Source organism: Acanthopagrus latus, chromosome 6 (assembly GCF_904848185.1).
Source record: "Acanthopagrus latus isolate v.2019 chromosome 6, fAcaLat1.1, whole genome shotgun sequence".
Classification (NCBI taxonomy): Eukaryota; Metazoa; Chordata; class Actinopteri; order Spariformes; family Sparidae; genus Acanthopagrus; species Acanthopagrus latus.
The window spans coordinates 3,252,254-3,272,657 of record NC_051044.1 but is presented as its reverse complement, the minus strand read 5'-3'; the positions used below and the strand labels follow the sequence as shown (position 1 = coordinate 3,272,657).

Genomic DNA, 20,404 nt, shown 5'->3' with positions numbered 1-20,404 from the left:
CACGATTAAAAGTGTTTGTCCTCTTTCTACATCAAACTGTAAGAAAAATAAAAGTCTGACCACACAGAGTTTAACATTATGCCTCAATATAGCGATTCTCAGAGCTGAGACCTCCACTGTTAAAAGTGGTTTTAAAGAGAAATTAAGGATATTTAATATTAAACATCGATGAAGTCGAACCTGTCCGAGCCACCAGGAGGAAGTCAGGCTGCTGGAAAATTACCCTTCATTTTTCAAAAGATGCATAAAATCAATGATTGTATCAATAGTCCAACAATGGTCGTCAGTGCTGAGAATCAAAAAATTATGGATTCATCTGTACCCACCATCAGCACCAGCAGCACCATCAGCACCATCAGCACCATCAGCACCATCAGCACCAGCACCACCCGACCCACAGCTCAGCTCTTCTACCAACATGGTCGCCCTCAGATAAGCTCTCGTTCCTTCACCTCATAGTGACAAAGATTTGTAACTGATATTGGGAAACACAGACACAAGTTTGCAAGCAGAGAGTTCAAAACCTGCTTCGGGCCCAATAAGAGATTCTGGTTGGCGCCACTGGTGACGGGTCTGTAGGATATTTATGTACTTGGAGCCATTTAGCATCCAAAAAAAACCCCCTGGTGGACAGATACGAGTATTTCAAGAACAACTAAAGCTACTTTCTTAAAAAAAGAAACAGAAAAAAAAAGAAAAAGGTGAGTAAAAGACAGGTAAAATAAGAAGATGACATCACATCAGAGCAAATCTATACAAACGGGTTTGAAGAGCTGATTTCACAGAAGTCGCTGATTCCGAGCGCTTTTTCTCCTCAAGATGGAAAAACCCGCCGTCACCTTTATATCTAAAGGTCTGGACTCTGGATCAGCCAGACGGGTTCACCAGCTGCTCCTCCTGCTTCTCTCCTCAGTTTTATTTTATCAAATTAGTCTCAGGTTAATTCATATTTCTTTATAGTTTAATTGGAAGAAATTGATTTGGAGCTTGGCACCTCGGCCTTCCCACCACCGCCTCCTTCTCTCTGCTGCTGTGGATTAAAAAACGGGGATCGACACTTAAAAGAGCGAATTGCCAAGAAGTGATGAGAACGAGGGCACGCACACAATAACCACATACAGATTTGGATGTGGGTTTGAGTCCGGGGGCGTGTTTAATTTATCCTCCCAGAGCAGATTAAAAGGTATGAGCTGTTAAAAATCTGTCCACCCCGGGGCCTTGGCTGCTAAAATAACGAGCACTCCTACACACCTTTTGCATCAATAGTATTAAAGAGTGTAGAGTAATGTTTCCGGCATGTTTCCCACCACATTTCGAGGGATCAAATGAGCTTTCAGCAGGTGGAAATGTGGCCGGAAAATGAAAATGAGAGAGAGAAGAATGTGTGTTTTAAGCTGCGGCACGGTGAGAGCTGTTGTTTGTGTTTGTGTCTCACAGCTGAAGCTGAAGGCTCAGAGGTTTTCGGCCCTTGTGTTCAATCAGACGTGGGCCTCTGGACTTTACAGCCGTCAGAGAAATCTGCCATCGACCAGCTGTTTCCGACTTGTGTTGAAGACTTGATAGTTTTCTCAGTTTAACCTGGTTAGCACACTGAAAACTGCTGCTGTGCGTGAGACAGCTTGTCATCCTCTAAATCCACCCAGAATATCAGTTTCCTCACAGTTTGGTTTGAAACACTCAACCGAGAGCGAATCTTCAGGTCACCAAAACCCTCGTGATGATGATGTAAATCCATCATCATCACTCGTGGGTTCGTGGAACCTGTTTTGAGGCCTTGAGTTTGGCATCACGGCCGTCGCCATCTTGTTTTGCTGGATCCAGAGGTGACCATGTTTAGAGAAGAGACACAGGCTGGATGGGATTTCCTGACTGGACCTTGAACTTTGACACGACTGTAACGACTTATGAATCACAAGGAAGTCACATCTTGAAGTAAACCCTGCTTTATTATCTATAAAATACTCTCTGCTCCCTGTGTATTTAAACATTTTCTTACTTAAAGCAAAACTCTCGCCAAAATGCAACCTAGGCTATTTTTGTGAATGTATATGAGTCAAACCTTCATGTAAAAGCATAAGAGGCACTTTTACGATTTACCGTATTTTTGGGTTTTCGGGTCAAACTCATTTTCAATGGGAGTGCTACGGGCACTTTTATGATAGCATCAAAAACTATATATTTAAAACAGTAAGAAGTCTCGACACAACATGAAACTTTGCTGGTAGCATCACCAGGGTCTCTACACATGAACACCAGCACTGACAACATTGTTTGTGTACACAGAGTTACTAAAAAGAAAGTTTTTGAACAGCTCATGTTAGCAGTAGCTTGTTCCGCTCGCCGCCGTCCAGCCAGTGGAGAAGAGTCGACCTCAGAATGAGACGTAACCTGGAGGACAGTTAAGGTGGAACGCTCCTAAAGCTTAGTTCCATATAAATGTGAAAAACAATATTGACCTTGAAGTTGAAAAAGGAGCCTCATATAAGAAACAATACTAAAATCAAAAGCAGGAAAAGTCACGTGAGATCTCTCGTGGATAGTTGTTGCTGGAAGACAGTAGTTCCACCTTAACTGTCCTCCAGGTTACGTCTCATTCTGAGATCGACTCTTCTCCACTGGCAGGACGGCGGCGAGCAGAACAAGCTGCTGCTAACATGAGCTGTTCAAAAACTTTCTTTTTAGTAACTCTGTGTACACAAACAATGTTGTCAGTGCTGGTGTTCATGTGTAGAGACCCTGGTGATGCTACCAGCAAAGTGTCATGTTGTGTTGAGTCTTCTTACTGTTTTAAAAATACAGATTATGATGCAATCGTAAAAGTGCCCGTAGCACTCCCATTGAAAACTCTTCATGTTGCTGGATGCGTGCGTCCTCCACCTTCCAGCTTCATCAGCTTCATCGTTTCATCTCAGAAGAGCCATCGACCGACGATCTCCCTGCGGAGTCGAAGACTTCCTGACGGGAATCATTATCACAGATCATCTGCCAGTCAGTGGTAAACGAGACCTGACTTCTGTTGTGTTACGAATTATTTAACACACACACACACACACACACACACACACACACACACACACACACACACACAGCCTGTACAGTATAACATGTCATGGATCTGTTATAGCATCATACAGCAACACTCGAATACTAATGAGCGATTACAACGCCTGCTCAATCGAACTTCATTAACACACACACACACACACACACACACACACACACACGCACACACTGCAGGATCACTGTCGGTCTAAGTGAATTGTCATTGGCAGCCGATCCACTCTCGTCCCTCCTAACCAATTCATTTGCAGTCTGCTCCAATCACAGCAGGACTGAGACGGACGGGTCGAGGCTGCGTTCATCAGCTGCTTCATATTCACGTCAGCAGAGTGCAGCGCACACACACATTCCAAGTGTTTTCTAATTTTAACTTGTTTCTTTTCATCTGGACCGGTCAGGCCTGAGGAAGGAAGCAGAGGAGTTCAGCTGTAAACTGTTTGAGGCTGAGTGAAAAGAAACTTTATCGCTCTGCAGGACCGCCAGCTCAGATCTGGACGTGTGTCGATGCCTCCAGTTAAACTTCATCCTTTATTATCAGCGACTATGTGAGGTCTGTCTTGATATTTGCTTGATATAAACTTTATTATCGATCATCTACCTGAAATGGCATTTTCGCTTCGGCGTGTCGCTTCCATATCGTGATGTATTTCATGGTGAAACAGACTGACGGGGGGGCGTAATGCTGGGAGGAATTTCATTTGAATGTTGAAAAGTGGGCGTGTAGCAGTCCTGGACACAGACGAGGACGTGATATCCATCAGCAGCTGAGGGGTGAATCCTGCCGTACGCTCCTCGTAGGTGCCGAAGCAGTCATGATTTCCCCAAGTACTGTTCAAACAGTCTGGTGACTGGGCGAGATCTGTGACGGCTTCAAATCATCTGCAGGACGTTGAACGGGATGATGGTGGAGTTACATCTTTAAGTGTGACGCCACTGGATATTTTTACGGAGACCTCAGAACAATTTGAATCCATGTTTGTGGTGACAAAAGAGGATGTTTGTGACATGGAGTCAGGCGTCTCCTGTCGTGTCTGTGGCGACCAAAACAGGTATTTTAAGCCAAGACAGGATGTTTTTCCTGAACTCAAACAAGTACATTTTGGTGTCTAATCCAAACCGGACAACGAGCAATTTTCCAACAACATGAGGAAGCTTAAAGTTTCAACACATCCATGGTTTCAGAGACACAATTAGGTGAACAAATTAGGCCTGTAAATGCAGCGTTTTGAAGGCTTGAGGTGGTAAAATGCTGTTAGCTGCTAGCGAGCTAACTATGAGTCTTTGCTCTGTGCCACTCAATGTTGCAGAAATACACATTATATTTCATTTTACACAAAGAAAACATGATTGAATACATTCTTAAATACACAGTGCGACCTGGAAGGTTGGATTTTTCATTTCCATCTCAACTAACACAACAATGGTGGAGATTTCACGGCGGCTGTGGTTTACAGGAACATACTGTGATGAATAAATAATAATACAGGCACTATGAATAGAAACCGCCGTGTGATTGCTAACCTACCCTGCCATTATCAGACAACCTGGAAGATGTGGCACAACTATAAGGACAGTCCTTCTTTGTCGTTCTTTTAGTTAAAAGGCGCGAGAGGAAATAATACCAGAGATTCAATTGATTTTTTTTGTTATCACGAGGCATTCCCACTTCCATTTACTTCATTCTTTGAAGAGGACGTGAGGTGCCATGCTCGCTCAGTGATTCAGATGTACAATCCTGATGAATAAAAATACATATTTCCTTCTTTGTGCGTCTGAGTCAGGAACCTGAATAAGACACCGCTTTCTTTTTAATGGCAGGCTGAGTCAGTCGCTTCTTTTAAATCCAAGCTTCTCACTTTTTTTTTATTCGTCAGGCTTTACTCAGCTTTTTACTTTTTTTTATTCTGTTAATGGGTTTTGCCATCTTAAATATATTTTTTTTTTTACGTGCTTTGTTTAGTACTTATATTGTTTTATTGCCGTGTTTTTATCTGTTTCCCTGTTGTGTTTTATATCTTCTTTGCTTACTACGTGAAGCACTGCGACATAAATAACAATCCTGTCATTATTCTAAGTGGTCGCAAACACAAAATATTTGGAAACAGTTGCTCGAGGAGATGCATCTTTTTTTTTTTTTTTATGGCTGCTGTCATAAAAAAAATGAGATCTCCCCTCCCAGCAGAGCGTCTGAGAGGTAAATTGAACCTTTATCACCGCGGTTGAGTGTTTCTCTGCTGTTTATTATGACTATCAACCATCCTGACACAGCACAGCCACTGACTGTTGTGCCGATAGATCACTTCTGATTAACCGCCGTCTCTCCGAGGCCTGAAACAGTAGAAACAAACTACAGCAAAGTTTCATCCAACACAGGACTAGACACTGTTTATCGTGCTGCAGCTTTATCGGTAAAACTTGTCTTATTCATATATTCTCGTTTCACCTCTCGTCCAAGAAGCTTCTTCAGCTCTAATGAACAGAAATGGAATTGCAGGCTATTAAACCCTGTGTAGGAGTGTCCTTACAGGGTGCAATAATGAGTTCCTGTCCAAGACAACGTAACAACCGTTCACACCTGGGCTCACCTAGCCCTAGCAAACCCACATGAAGTCTGGTTGGGTCAACCTAATGACTGTGAAACTCAGAGCTCACACGTGTCTTCAACAACTCTGTAAGGACACTCCCACACAGAGTTTAAAAGCCTGCAACTCACGTTCCCATTCCTCTTGGATGAGAGGTGAAACATCTGCAACAAACTGTAACAAGTCCAGCTGCCTACAATACAGCACTGTGGTTTCATAAATGTCAACTGTTGTGAAATGTTGAATTTCCTGAAATGTCGTCATCCAGGTCATTAAAAATCTAAGTGCTGTATTCTAACGAGCAGATGGGGAGTTGCAGGCTTTTAAACCCTGTGTGGGAGTGTCCTTACAGAGTGCAGTAATGAGTTCCCGTCCCAGACAGCATAACAACCAGTCACACCTGGGCTCAACTAGCCCTAGCAAACCCACATGAAGTCCGGTTGGGTCAACAATCCACAAGTAGCCCTAACAACTCTGTAAGGACACTCCCACACAAGGTTTAAAACCCTGCAACTCCCGTTCAGTGAGTTAGAACTGAAGAAGCCTCTTGAATGAGAACAGATACAAGTTCAGCTGCCGACGATCCAGCACTCAGAATTTCTCATTCATATATTCTCAGCTGGAGACGATGAAAGCAGACCGACTCGGATGTGTTTTCTTAAGTGTCAACTCTCAGAAGTTGTCAGGAAACACAACATTTCACAAAAACAACATTATATTTTTTCAAAACGAAACACAAGGAATTAAATGTTCTTGTGTTCTCTGAAAAGTTGTTTTTTGACCCTCAGGGCCACTGTACAAAAATATGAAAGTGACTTTTGGTAAAAAATAAATAAATGAATAAATAAATGACATTTTGAAATGAAACTGCAACATATCCAGAGAACTGTTAGTATGCGAATGATGTAAGTATTGGAAGAATTATGAAATCTTTATTTCACGTATTTGAATTATTAAATAATTTATTGCCTCATCTTCACTCTCATTTAACAAACACACACACACACACACACACACACACACGGCAGTCATCTTTTAACAGCGTTGTTTTTGCATATTGCACATACTGCAGCTTCTTTGTCGTCAGTCTCCCGACCCCTCATATCATCAAACCCGGGCTGATTTCTGTGCTAATTAGACCCAAACAAACAAATAACACCAGACAAACGGAGCTGACAGGAGGGCTGATGGGAGCTCGCAGCCTGGTGACGGCTCATATTTTAAGAAATTCTTTTTATAGACTTAGAAATGAGTTTTCATGCAAAGAGAGTCACAGACCAAAAGATAAAGGGGAACTTCACACTGAATAATCTTAACGTAACCTTTAACTATTCAGAAAAATCTGCTTATGTTTTTAATGGACCACATGCATGAAATAATAATGAATACAGATAAATGCACTGTTTCACTTCATAAACATGGTTTTGCTTTTTATTTAGAGCTTTTATCATGTGCACACATATCGACACAATTTAAGCTACAATCACTCAACGTGGTTTACAAAACTTTAAGTTTTGGCCTCTCGTCACCACTGAAACTGATATTTTAATCACTTTTTAAAAGCCATTTTTTTGGGAAACTCCCAGTTTGTGTGTATCCGTGTGCACGGTGAGCGTCTGTGCTTGTTTCTGCTGTGTGTTCAGAGACATTCTGTAAAAAGTTCACGTGGACATAACTTGTATTCAGACGGAGGTGGGAGAAAGAAATATATGTATATATGACCTTAATCTCTCCCTCTCCGCTCGTCTGATTGTCTGCGTGTGTCTCTCCGTCTCTCTCGTTGCAGGAAGTGGCAGAAAGAAAACAGTGAGATAGCGGCTATAACAACTCAGGCTGCTGCCGGCAGCTGCAGACTGGCATTTCAGCTGATTGGCACTGCAGGCGGTTAACACTGCAGCGCATACAGGATGTTAATGGGAACCACAGCCCGGGGATACACTCGCATCCTGGCCTGTGTGTGTGTGTGTGTGTGTGTAATTGGTGGCTACTCTTTTAAACTTGCATTTTTCCAAAGCAGGCGTTTGAGAATCATTAAAATGTATGTGAGCGTGTGTTTGTGCGTTTCTTATCTGTATTACCACGGGCTGTAATTGTACATCTGCTGACACACTCTCTCTCTCTCAGGCTGTGCGTCTCTATTTGATTAATTCCTGGAATCAAACTCTCCGCTATTTCTCTCAATTATCGTTCAATTTATCATGTACAGAAGTCGTCAAGAATCAGTCTTGTTGCCTCAAGGTTGGAGGTTTGAATCCCTTGAGGAGAAAGTAAAAGGAAATCATCCTCTTCTACCCATGATGCTATTTTGAGGAATTTATAATTTGAGTATTTTTCTTTAATGCTACTTTATTTCTCCATGACAACAGTAAATGTTTCACATGTTTCTGACAGATGAAGTTACAGGTAACTGTGCAGATAGAAAACGTTGATCAACTTATAAAATCTAACACGCCTATAAAACATATCAGGCGCTCCATCTCAATGAACTCAAACATTAACATGATGCTACAAGAGTCTGCAGCCTTGCAAGCAGCTCTGTGAGGCTGCACATCAGCGCTTTAAGCTAAATGCTACTTCAGCATGCTAATATACAGGAAAGCTTAAAAAATGGCTAAAATGTTGACCATGTGGCGGATCAGTTACCTCTCACGTTAGCCGTTTTTCACCTGAAGCTAGCATCTGTAGCCACTAATAACAGTTACAGCCGATATCTGAGGAGGTGCAGCTTTTATTTTGTAGATTTCTGTAGTCAGATTGTTGGAAAGGGCTTTCAGAGTGAAAGAGGAGGAGTGAGGATTCATCCTCTGTTTCATCACATTGCTGCTGTTTTCCTCGTGAAGAGTCTCGTTGTTTCAGTTCATATCGCTGATAATATTTATTTACTTTTACTCAATAAAAGTTTTCTAGCACAGAATCATGTTCTCTCTCTCTCTAATCAAGTGTTGTTTCATTGCTGCACTTCCTTTCTTTCCTCCCACGGACGATGTTAGTTTCTCCTTTGACCTCCAAGTTTCTTTTGGTAACACACACACACATACACACACACACACACACACACACACACACACACACACAGAGCCCTGGGGTGAAGGATGCTGAATGCTCAGTCAAGTAAGAAACAAGGGTGAGATCGGCTTTGACCTCTACCTCGCTCATCGCCCTCCGTCCTTCCCCAGCTCACTTCATCATTATTTCTCCTTCTTACTCTCCTTCGTTCTCTCTCTCTCTTTCTCTCAATTGTCTTTTTTTTTTTTTTTTAAGATAAATAACACCGGAAGCTAGTGAACACACAATCATTCATCTAATTCTAATTCTTCAGATTCCGCATCGTGTACAACAGCAATTCATATCTGTAGCTTGGAAATACAAACAGTAAAATATTAATGAGTTTTATCTGTTCTCTCTGATTTAGATCTCAGCCAGGAAGAACCGCAGCTTCTTTTACTGATATTTAGTGATATTCATGTAAACTAAAGACAAAACAACAACATGCATGCTTCATTAATTTCTCGGTTGTAAGCAAAACATTCAGAGAGATACCTCTCCTCGAGCAAGCCTTGTTTTTATCTGCGTAGGAATTATTTCTGTAATGTTTCCGGAGGCTTAGAGGAACAACTTGAGTCCTTCAGTATCAATAAGAACACTTTAGCAGTTGCAATTGCCCCAAAAATGATGCTGCAGCTGTAACATGTCAAACTTTTGGTGAGTATAAATCATTAACAGACCTAAACATGTAAACATCAGGGCCGCGGTTTAAAACTGAAGGAATTCCCCTTTACGACTAACGATAAACGGAGCTCTGCTGTAGAAGAAGTTCAGGGATTTACAGTGAAGTGACGATACTGAACTTACGTCTGGTCGCTCAGGAGAAACACTTCTGATCTTCAAGCATTCGTGAATTACTTGTCAAACCACAACAGGTTGCTGGTTCAGGGACGACCGACGTGGGAAGATGATCTCCCCTCATATTTACAGATGTGTCCACCTGCTGTGAGACGCTCGACGTTCTGCTGATTCTGTGTGACGGCTGCACGCCGAGCGAGTTCCCTCCGTGTTAAACCTGCTTGATGTTTGTCGCTGCCACAACTTCAGAAACAACAGAATACAAACTGCAGGCACGTGCAGCTGGAAAACACCTGAGCGCCGGTCGTCTGACTGAAAAGATCAAACGAGCCTCTCTCGTCCTTCTCTTCTCCTTCCTTCATCTTTCTATGTTGAAGTGTTTCTCTGTTTAACACAAGCTCTTGTTTGACACCTTATATGTCTAACACATGCAGAGTGACACGCACAAACACACACAGACACACACACACACGGCGGATGTGTTTAAACAGGATTAGCTCCAAACAGTCCCGCAGCCTCACGCTTAAATAAAACCCTGACTAAATACTTTAATGAGGCAATTGGATGCAAAGTCATGACACTCTCTCCCTGCACACACACACACACACACACACACATACACACACACACACACACACACACACACACACACACACACACACACACACACACACAGACAAAAACACACACAGTTGCACGCACACAAACTGCTTATGCATGCATATTTGCTTAAACAAATATTAATAAATCCTGTTTATGTGCCAGAATTTAAATTCAGGTAAACACATACAGTATCTGCACACACACACACACACACACACACACACACACGCACGCACGCAGACACACACAAAAGTGTCTTTTGAAGGAGATAAGGGGACACAAAGAGACTGGAAGGAGGTAAAAGAGGAGAAGAAGAAGAAGAGGAGGAAGAACAGCGGTGAGGACGAGGATGGAGCAGGTGGATTAAAAGAAGAGGAGAAGAGGAGAGAAGAGTTGAGGAGAGAGAAGCAAAGAAAGGAAGAAGAGGAAGTGAAGGAAGAGAAAGAGGCAAAGATTACTGAGGGAGAAAAGGAAGCAGTTTTCACTTAGTGTTGTCAGACATCTCCTCGCTCACAGGTAAGCAGACGGAGCACAGAGGCCATTAGCTTGATGATTTCCAGCTTATTCCTTATTCTCACACTGCAGATTTTCAGAGTTAACTCTCAGATGACAGATTTGTAACCCAGGTTAACCTTCTGTGAGCCCACGGCTACAGCGAGCGCTCTTAGCCTGGAGCTAACAGCTTCCTCGGCCCGGAGCGAAGTGCTGTGAGAAAAGAAACCTCTGCAGCCTTGTGTTGCTTAACCAGAACCAGTGTTCTCCATGGTACCAGGACACTTATCTTCTTTCCGAGAGGGATTGTTGAGGTGTTAGTGACTCTATCATGTGTAGAGACGGAAACTGCACTATGTGTTTGACAACAACTTCCTGGTAGAAAACCTCTGAACACGCAGAAGCTTCCAAACAATTTCACTTTGTCTTTTGAATGATGTGGTTACAAGAGGTTTACATCTTCTATTCGTCTATTCGTATACATCGTCTGTTCAACTGTGAGTGGGACCATAATTTACTAAATAATCAACGCACTGTATTAAAGAGGACTTGAAACTAGAGATTGAGAACGTGAACTCATCTGGGAAACTGTTTGCTGAAAAAAAAACCAAAAGAATGCAGTGGAAAGTAGAGTTATTTTCATGAGCTCACACAAAACTGGATCGGTTTTTGAAACCAGTGAAGTCGCCCCCTGCTGGTCATTACACAGCTGTCGCTCAGGGGTCGAGTCAGCGTGTTATTATAGGAAGGTCGCTGGTTTGATTCCCCAGGTCTGCAAGTTGAAGTGTCCTTGGTCAAGATACCGAACCTCAAACTGCTCCGGATGTGCTGGTCAGCACCTTGCATGGCACCATCAGTGTATGAACGTATTAATTACTGTAAGTCTCTTTGGACAAAAGCTTCTGATAAATGCCCTAAAATGTAAATGTAAGATTCACACTTTTGTCTTCAACACACGAAACATAAAGTTGTGTTTTTGTCGATTGTTTCCTGGAGGAGATCTGTTCCAGTGTGTGTCTGACAGAATATATATATAAAAACATCACACCAGAGACATCAGACTTTCTCTTTTTCCTCTGTTGAATTATTTCACTGAGTTGAAATGTTGTGTTTTGTTAGCAGCAGGAGAATCTGAGCGTGCTCCAACATCTCCTCTGGTCTGTACGTGACGCTGCAGCAGCGTCTCTATAAACCTGTCAGCAGTAAAGATGCTCACGCTTGTCTAGTGTTTTATGTGAGCGTGTCTTTTTTTTTTTTTTTTTTTTTTTTTTACTGGGTGTAACACAACCATAAAACCAGACACTAATACGTGTCTGTGAGCACACTGCATGAAACAGAGTGTGTGTGTATGTGTGTGTAAGCATCACTGTCTTTATGTGTGTTTTATGTTCTGCTCCCATGTTGTCCAATCACTCTCACCCGTATGAAACCACAGCTGCTTCCAGGTCTGATTTTATGTGTGTGTATTATCACAGTATGAACCAGTTAACATAACGCTGTTTGTAGAGGCTGAGGCTTATTATCTCGTTCACAGAGGATCCGACCACAGCGACGTTTTATTAGAGGAAACCTCTTTCAACGTGTGTGTGTGTGTGTGTGTGTGTGTGTGTGTGTGAGGACACTCATTTTAAAGCCTCAGCACTTAATTATAATGGACCCACATGTATAATCGTGGATGCATTTTTATAAGCGAGCGTGTTTTATATGTTTAAACAATGATAGATGGTGTCAGTTTCTTTTTCCGCGTCCTAAACAGGATGTATTCATCTCCTTACTATTGTATCTCACACACACACACACACACACACACACACACACACCTCCTTTTGACCTCCCATGTTGGAGGCAGACAGCATGCACGCACATACGCTGCTAACGCTGCTAACATTAGCGCATCATCGATGTTAGGATATCGGGCAGCGAGTCACAACAAAAAAAAACCTTTAATAAAGAGAGTTTTACTAGACAGCAAGAAGGGAAACGTGACAGGAAGAAAGATGGAAATCCTGAAGTTCTGAGATTTAATCTTAAATTGTTATCTCTGAAATCTTTGAAGTGTCACTGTGGTGCCACCAGGACGTTAGTTTCTACAACTCTGCACCTGGTAATTGTGTTGTGGGGAGGTTTGGGATATTTTGCTATTTTGAATGTTATCAAATATGTATTTTGTATTATATTTCAGGGGCATACTCAGTCCTCTACATCTGCTTTTTAATATCGTGATCTGGGGCCGAACACTTCCTGCAAAATGAACCCGTCATTTCTGCAGCCGGATCAAAGTATTAAACCCGCTGATGAAGGCACCAGAATACAGGAAATGACATCGACTCCATTAACATAGTGATCCGATGAAGGAGGAGGACGACAACTCAGACTGCTGAGACAAAAGGCTGAAAGCTCAAAGACATCAGAAGTGAAATATAGTCCAGAGCCTCTGCAGTAACACACACACACACACACACACACACACACACACACACACACACACACACACACACCAGATAGTCACTAAATGGTGTACAAATCTACACTGTGCAAAAATACACAGTGTGTGTTTCTGTGTAAGTATTCTTCTGAATTTAAGTGCAGTCACACATCCCTCTACATAAGTGTCTCCATATGACACACACACACACACACACACACACACACACACGCTTCATACTGACACACTCTATATCCACACAAACACACACATACACACTCGGGTCTCTCCATCATTGTGTCACTGCATTCAGCACAAACACACACAACAGCAACACAACACACTCACATATTCTGCTTCCTCAGTCATTCTGTCCAACACACACGTATCCACACACACACACACACACACACACAGCGCCAACAGGAACAATACCGAGGGGTGTCAGGATGATTGACCATCCCATAAGCCTTTATGCTATGAGCCACCGTGTCCCACAATGCACTGCAGCAATTCTGTGAACCACCACTTAAAAGTTTCTCTGAAAATGTCACCGAGCTCCAAACACCAAAACAGCCGTCAGTGTTTGACGCGTCGTTAACTGGAGCCTCATCGGTCACGTGACATCATCAGAAAACATCTTCAGATATCTTTTAATTCAAGACGGTTTCAACAAGCGTTTCAGACGAGATGATTTATCCTCAACTAACAAGCTTTGTTCGATTCACACGATTCCAAATCATCAGTTTTGAGCCAACACATTTGGACTTCGCTCTCTCCCCCCGTGGCTCATCGCACACTTTGAACACTAAGAACTGGTGGGTGGAAGGACAACCGAGAGTCAAACTCTGCTTCAGGGAGGCGTCGGGCGAAAAAAGGCCAAACTGTTAAAGGTCAAGGACGTAAATCTTTCTACACATCCAGCTTGATACTCGGCTGAATCCACTGAGATCAGAGTAGCTGAAGCCTTAAACTGATGGAATGACGGTTATTCTGCACAGCTGAGACAACAAACCAGCCATAAATAGAGTGAAATATTGATGAGTCGAATCTCAGAACAAAAATAAATTGCTGGACTGATGATAAATTTGGTCATCAGGGTTCAAATGAAATACCTTTTGAACTAAAAGTCATCAGGATTCGTTTACAGATAATTCACTGAGGACTTGATGGTTTGATCAGCCGCTAACAATTATGCTTACAGATCTTAAGTTTGTGGCCGAAGAGGAAAATGTTTCAGGTTGTGAACTAAGCAGTGATCCAGTGATCCACTCTGTGACTTGACTGACATTTCCATTTCTTGTTTCTATATCAAAAGTTCCAAATCGTTGGGTTGGATTCTGAGTACATCCCCATTTTTGCAGCAGTTCATCCAAGAAACACATGTTCCAGCAAGAAAAAAACCAAAAACATCGATGTTGAAAAGGATTCCAACCAAACTTAAAATCAGCTTTGTATATGTATCTTTGAGTACAAAGTACATTCAGCGTTTTTGTGGAATTGACCTAAATGCTTTGAAGCTTCGCGCCAGAGAAAACCCATCTTCCGAATCAGTATTCAAAAGAAGTAGACATTCTGTCGGCTGCAACGAAGAAGAAGCTCTGTGGCGTCTTACAACCTGCGAACATAGACACAAGTGACGAGACATTTCTGTTCCGTTGCACAAATTTGGTCTCGCGATTTTGGGCTGTGATCCTCAGGATGACTTTCGAGATTCTGGAGGTTTGGATGGTGGCTGATGTCTCGCCTCCTGTACTCGCCTCACACTGGACACATAACTACAGTAACAGCAAAGTATGTAGGTAACAGATGACCTTGAGTGTAGTGCTGGGCGACATACTGGTTCACACTGAATACCGTTGTATATTTTCATTATGATATGAATTTTTAATATACCCCCATACCGGTGTATTAGATTACACAATGTTGGGAACGCTACACTGCGCGACGCTGTTTCAGACCGGACACTTTTCAAGTAGGCATGGTGCGACTGCGAGGTGTGGTGAAGGTAAACAGTAGTGCTCTGGTGTTACGTTACGGTGAAGATGGCTAGAATAGACATTGCAGTCCATCACTTCATCCGCGGACATCAAGATGAGCAACTGGAAAGCCGCTGAGATCCTGGAGATGCAGCATCTCCTCGGTCTCTGTAGCTGCCAGCTTGTTGTTGTAGCGGGAAGCTACTAACAGTCGCTACTTTCAAATTAAAAGCCCCCCGCAGGGAACCCAGTTCTAAACTCCAATGGGGTGCAATGTAAAGCTCTCATTCGTTTAATAGCAGGGGTTTAACATCAGTGAGAATATGGGCCACAGGTCAATAATTAAATAAATCTATCAAGTGTCGCCACATTTCTTCCGATGTTGTACGTCACTGTTCACGCCCAACTTCCTGCTTCACGCTTCATCACATGTTTATGCCTACCCCAGTGGCGGCTTTTTGGGAAAGAAGGAATATCAAACCTCCCTTTTACGTAGACAGGGCAGCAGAGTGCCGCCTTTTCTATCTTAAAGGAGCGAGTAATTCCTCTCTCAACCAGCAGAAAATGCTGTGTGCACCTGATTATGCATGAAAAAAAAAAGTACCGTCATATACCGTGAAACCGTTAGAATTTTGAAAAATACCGTGATATACATTTTCACGTCTGGAGAATTGTTGAATTGTTGACTCGCTGCCCGTCTATTCTCACACATTTTTTGGAACCCAAACCCTGATTCTGACAGACTGAGGAACAGTTGTGCTGTGAGATGACAGCAGACAGATAAAACATGAGACGGGTTGAAGGAGACAACAGTCTTCGAGCATACGCAGCTTGAAAACTCAAGTGTTTGACCCACAGTGATAGTCGAACCAGCTGAGCTTCAAAGCCGGAGAAGATCCTGCCTCCCCCCCCCGGATCTCGACACTCTGTAGGTTTGTTTTTTTTCTCAAGAAACCTCCACAGGGAAACTCTGAATGCAGCCGAGTTGAAACAGGCAGGTCAAAGGTGATCCAGTTCATGGAGAAAAAAACCACGATGATATTTTCTGGGAGTTCGAGAACATCACAGACTCGTTAAACAGAGGAAGAGGATCTGAGGCTGGATTCTCTCCTTCATGACTGCTGAGACAAACGGCCTTTATTATAATAAAAACCTGCCCGCACGTTGTTTCTGATCCGGCTATTGTTCCCTTTGTTTCAAAACGTTCTGTTCATACTGTTGCCACCTGCCAACACTAACAGCCGCTCGCTGCGCAAAGAAAGCTTTTTGGGTTTGTGGTCACAATTAATCCCAACAGCGGTGTTCGCTTCAGCGAGACAACAACAGCAACAAAAACAAAAAAAACAAGAACAACAGAGTTTATTCAAGCGAGGAGGAGTAACGCTCTGGAAAGAGGGTGAAGGAGGAGAGCATGTGTTGCTGCAGAGCACAGTGAAGCGAGGCTGTGTCAAGTCATATGAATAACACACACACACACACACACACACGTTAATGTCCATAGATGCACAAAGCAAACACACACTCTGAAACTGCCCCAGTGAAGGGGTGAGGCCACGCCACCTTTATAAAACTGTCAAAACTGTTGGAAATGTAGTAAACAAAGTAAAGTGAGCTGCTCACTTCTGTATAACTGTGGCCTGACTTAAAGGGTCAGTTCACCCAAAACACACACATGACAAAAAACAAAACAAAATAAAACATCAAACCCTTCAGCACTTGTTTGCTGCTGACCCAGATGGATTTCTGTAGGTTGGATTAAGAACGGCGTCAGAGATTTTGCTCTTTTTCTTTGCGTCTTTCCGTTCTCACATTCACACATTTCAGTGGATTCTTTTCTTCCTCTCAGCGCAGTTTAAACACAGCAGCAGTCTGACTTGTGTCTACTTCTCGAGGTGTATTTAATAATTCAGCTTCTTATTTCAGCCCGGTGTAAATGGACTCCACTGAGAAACGACTATGAACTCATGTCTCACACACAACCAGGAACCAGCGTTCCTTTTTCACTGCCAATACCCACATTACTGCAGAATTAAACTTTCAGCATGAAGCTTATCACTTATTTAAACAGTATTTATCCGAGGAACGTTTGTTACGCATTACGCTCTCCGGTTTCTAAAACCATCCTGCTTCACATGCAGGCCTGGAGCTGACGGATCCCAGTTCAACCACAGCCTGGCTGTTGAGTGGCTCCACTGGAGCTGTTCTGGGGTTGAGTGTCTTGCTCAAGGGCAGCCTCGCAGAGCTTTTCACCGGGGCTTAGAGAGACTAATCTCTGACTGTATTCAGCTAGGTCTTTTGTGTTGCTCAGACAAGGACAAACATGGCAATCGCTTATTGTGATTCAAGAAGTTTGTTTATTCCTGCAAGATACAAAAGCAACTTGAATTCGCTGATTAGTTGTATTTCTTTTTAAGATGGAACTTATACTGAGTAACTTGGAATTTTATATAAATATCAATGATTAAAAAATTCCTAATACATTTTCTGAAACAGACTGGAACAAGATGTGACTATGCAGACACAAAGAGACAAGGATAAATTCCAGGGTTGGAAGGTTCCCCGTGGACAACGTAACAACAACTGACAACAACAACAAGGCGGCACATTGCAGCTTTACCTGACTGAAAGGAGCTACTGTCTGTGTTTCAGTTGGACGACTGTGATTAGTTTAAAGAAATATAAATAATCCTGAGCATTTTTTGATCAGCCAGAGGTTTTTCTATCACTGGCACGGTCGCGAAATGAAGCATGAATATCTGACGGTTTGGCTGTGTGGGAAAAAAAAATCAAAATTCTCCTGGATCAAAGAAGCAGTGAGCGATATGACTTTGCTTAATGAGGTTACAGGCTAACGTGACTTCATGCTATTTTGCATAACATTTGAGCGATAAACAAGACAGAGCTGTGTCACAGTAACCTACACTCAGGCCGAACCTCTGACTGAACGCTTTGGAGGTCTAACAGGAGCGATCGGCTGCTGACGGGCTCCAGGGAACTGGCTGCTGGAGGTCTGGGATGCCCTGAGCTGTTAACGGCTAACTGCTGGAAATGAGCTGCGTGGGACGATCATGTCAAACATCAAGAAGAATGAGTTCGTTGTCATCTCTGAATCATGAAATCTGGCACACTAGATGGGAAAAAAACTTGATACCCACCTCACTTTTCAAGCAGCTGGAGGTCATCGCAGGACAAAACACTAGTGCTAGTTAGCAGCCAAGGTTGGTTAGCTTCTGGGGATTGGGGGGGTTCCTGAAAGTTGAATGTGCAACATAAATTTTAATAAAGCATGCTTCTCTCTCTCTCTCTCTCCCAGCTCCCTAACCTCGACCCAACTTAAGTGTCTACAAGCAAATCCTGCAGAGACACAAAAGCTACACATCAAATATTCAGTGTCCGTCGCTCTTTACTGCACAGTGAGACCGCGGCACGTACCGTAGATGTTACGAAGTGAGGGTTTCTGAAGCATGAGCCGCCGTCTGGTACAACTGTGGTCACATGGTGCCAGAAATTTGAGACTGTAAATTATTCAGGTTTATAGAACAGTGTTTTTTTTTTTTTTTTGTTCTTTCACCGCAGTCTGATAAGAAAAGGATTCACTCGTGTGCATTGTCCTATTTTTTGAAGAAGGCTTTTAACAGTTATAAATCTAATTTCTTGCCGTACAAAAAAACAGAATAACTTGAGTATTTTTGGAGATCAGAGGTGAGAGGTGAAGGGTTTTTTCCATTAATTCTCCTCTTTTCTTCTTCTTCTCCTTCCTCTGTGCTTCTCTTGTGTTTTGAATCTCCATCCTTTCTCTTTTTTATCCTCCTCCAACATTTTAATCTTCTCTCATGCACTTCATCACCCCGCTATCTGCACTCTGGGTTAATTTCTTTCTCATTTTCTCTATCTTTGCCTTACAGTGCCGTCTTCCTCCTCCTCCACATCTCTTTTTCGTCTCTCTTCCATTCCTCAATCACACTTGTTTTTGCACTTCTCCTTCACTCTTTCCTTCCCATCATTCCTTCAGATGTTCAAACGCTCCAGTTCTTCCCCTCTTCCTGCCCTCTCCTTTTATTTCTCACACCTCCTATTTTTTCCATTTCCCCTCCTTTCTCTCGTTCACCCAGCTTCTATAATAAGACCTGAAGGGCGACACTTTTTAATTATTTCCCCTCCTCTTTCTCCAAACGAGTGCGCTCCATCATAACCCAGCTCGGCCATTCTGTGTTATTTTCTGTTAAATAACCAGCAGGATGAGGGAACTTCCATTGCAATTCTGAATTAAATGACATTTTTTTCCAAACCAATTTGACCAATGAAGTCATGGCCGTCTGGAGAATTGCGCCCGTCTATTAACTCCACTTAATGTTTCTTAATGTGCGGCTCGGCGCTCTTCGTCGCCGAAATGACACGTTTTCTTCCCCCCACTTCAAAAATTCCCAGGAGGCGAGACGGGTGGGCGGCTCGTGACCTTTTGACTTCCAAGCAATGGATTCTGGGTAAAAAGCCGTGGGGTGAAAAGGTGACGGCGAGGAAATAAAAGTGGAAATGTAAGTGTATTGATGTGTTCGTGTGGGCGTCAGTTAGACAGAACGAGGCTGAGAAAGGAGCTAATGAAGCGAGCGCAGACGGCGTGTCGTAACATGAGAGAGAAAACTGAGCAACAGACAGAAAGCCTGAAACAGAACAGAAGACGACACAGTCAACATGCACAGAGATCAACCAACACGACTGAGAACATAGTCCCACCTACAGAAACTCAAATAAATGATGCACAGCAGTTACATCTTCTCACTGAAATCCTCTCTGTCTAACCGTTTGCTGCAATTTAAATGGAGTAATCACGTTTCAATTAGCTGCATGTGAGCAGACCTTCCCTGTATATCTACGTTTTCTATACAAGCCTGTAGACGAAGATGTTGAATGCTGCTGGATTGTTGGATCTCCCGCGACACGCCAAAGGATGTGATTTCATGTACAGACAGCCTCGTTTCCACTCTGCTAACAGAGCAACAGCTGCTGACTTAAGTTTAGAAATGGAGTCCACTGACATAAACTGCACAACACAGTGCAAACTGTTAAGGGAGCTGTCTGAAGTCAATTTATGTTCATCCCCAATCCTTTATGAAACCAAAACAACCAAAATCCTGTTTGCCCTCATGGCAGTGTTGCTTTAATAACTGCCCACCTTCATGCTTCACCTTTCTGTGTCTCTCTCCCTGTATGTGTCTGCCATATTGACTTTTTTCACCTGAACGTACAAGTTTAAACGAAACAACGGCATACGTAGGCCTGTTAAAGGAGGAGAGGTCACATCACAACCAGTGAGTTTACAGGAGGGTTGTAATATCAGGAAGGGTCACCTAATTAATGGACCGTGGATGAAATAGAATAGATAAATAAAAGTATAAAATGCTAAAATGGGTCGGGAAGTC

General features: G+C 42.8%; 1 protein-coding gene across 2 annotated transcripts in view; it reads right to left on the bottom strand.

Moving 5' to 3' along the window:
* The window catches only part of raly (RALY heterogeneous nuclear ribonucleoprotein), a 108,340-nt gene that overhangs the window by 56,964 nt on the left and 30,972 nt on the right, over nt 1–20,404 (bottom strand). The window contains exons 1-3 of one of the 2 annotated variants that reach the window (XM_037102488.1): nt 18,888–19,675; nt 18,417–18,469; nt 18,140–18,233 (exon numbers count right to left, since the gene is read on the bottom strand). The exons of the other annotated variant lie outside the window; for it this stretch is intronic. Coding sequence (XP_036958383.1) covers nt 18,140–18,166 — 27 coding nt within the window. The 5' untranslated portion in view covers nt 18,167–18,233; nt 18,417–18,469; nt 18,888–19,675. Of the gene's footprint in view, nt 1–18,139; nt 18,234–18,416; nt 18,470–18,887; nt 19,676–20,404 lie in introns of those variants that run through there. 2 annotated transcript variants of the gene reach the window in all.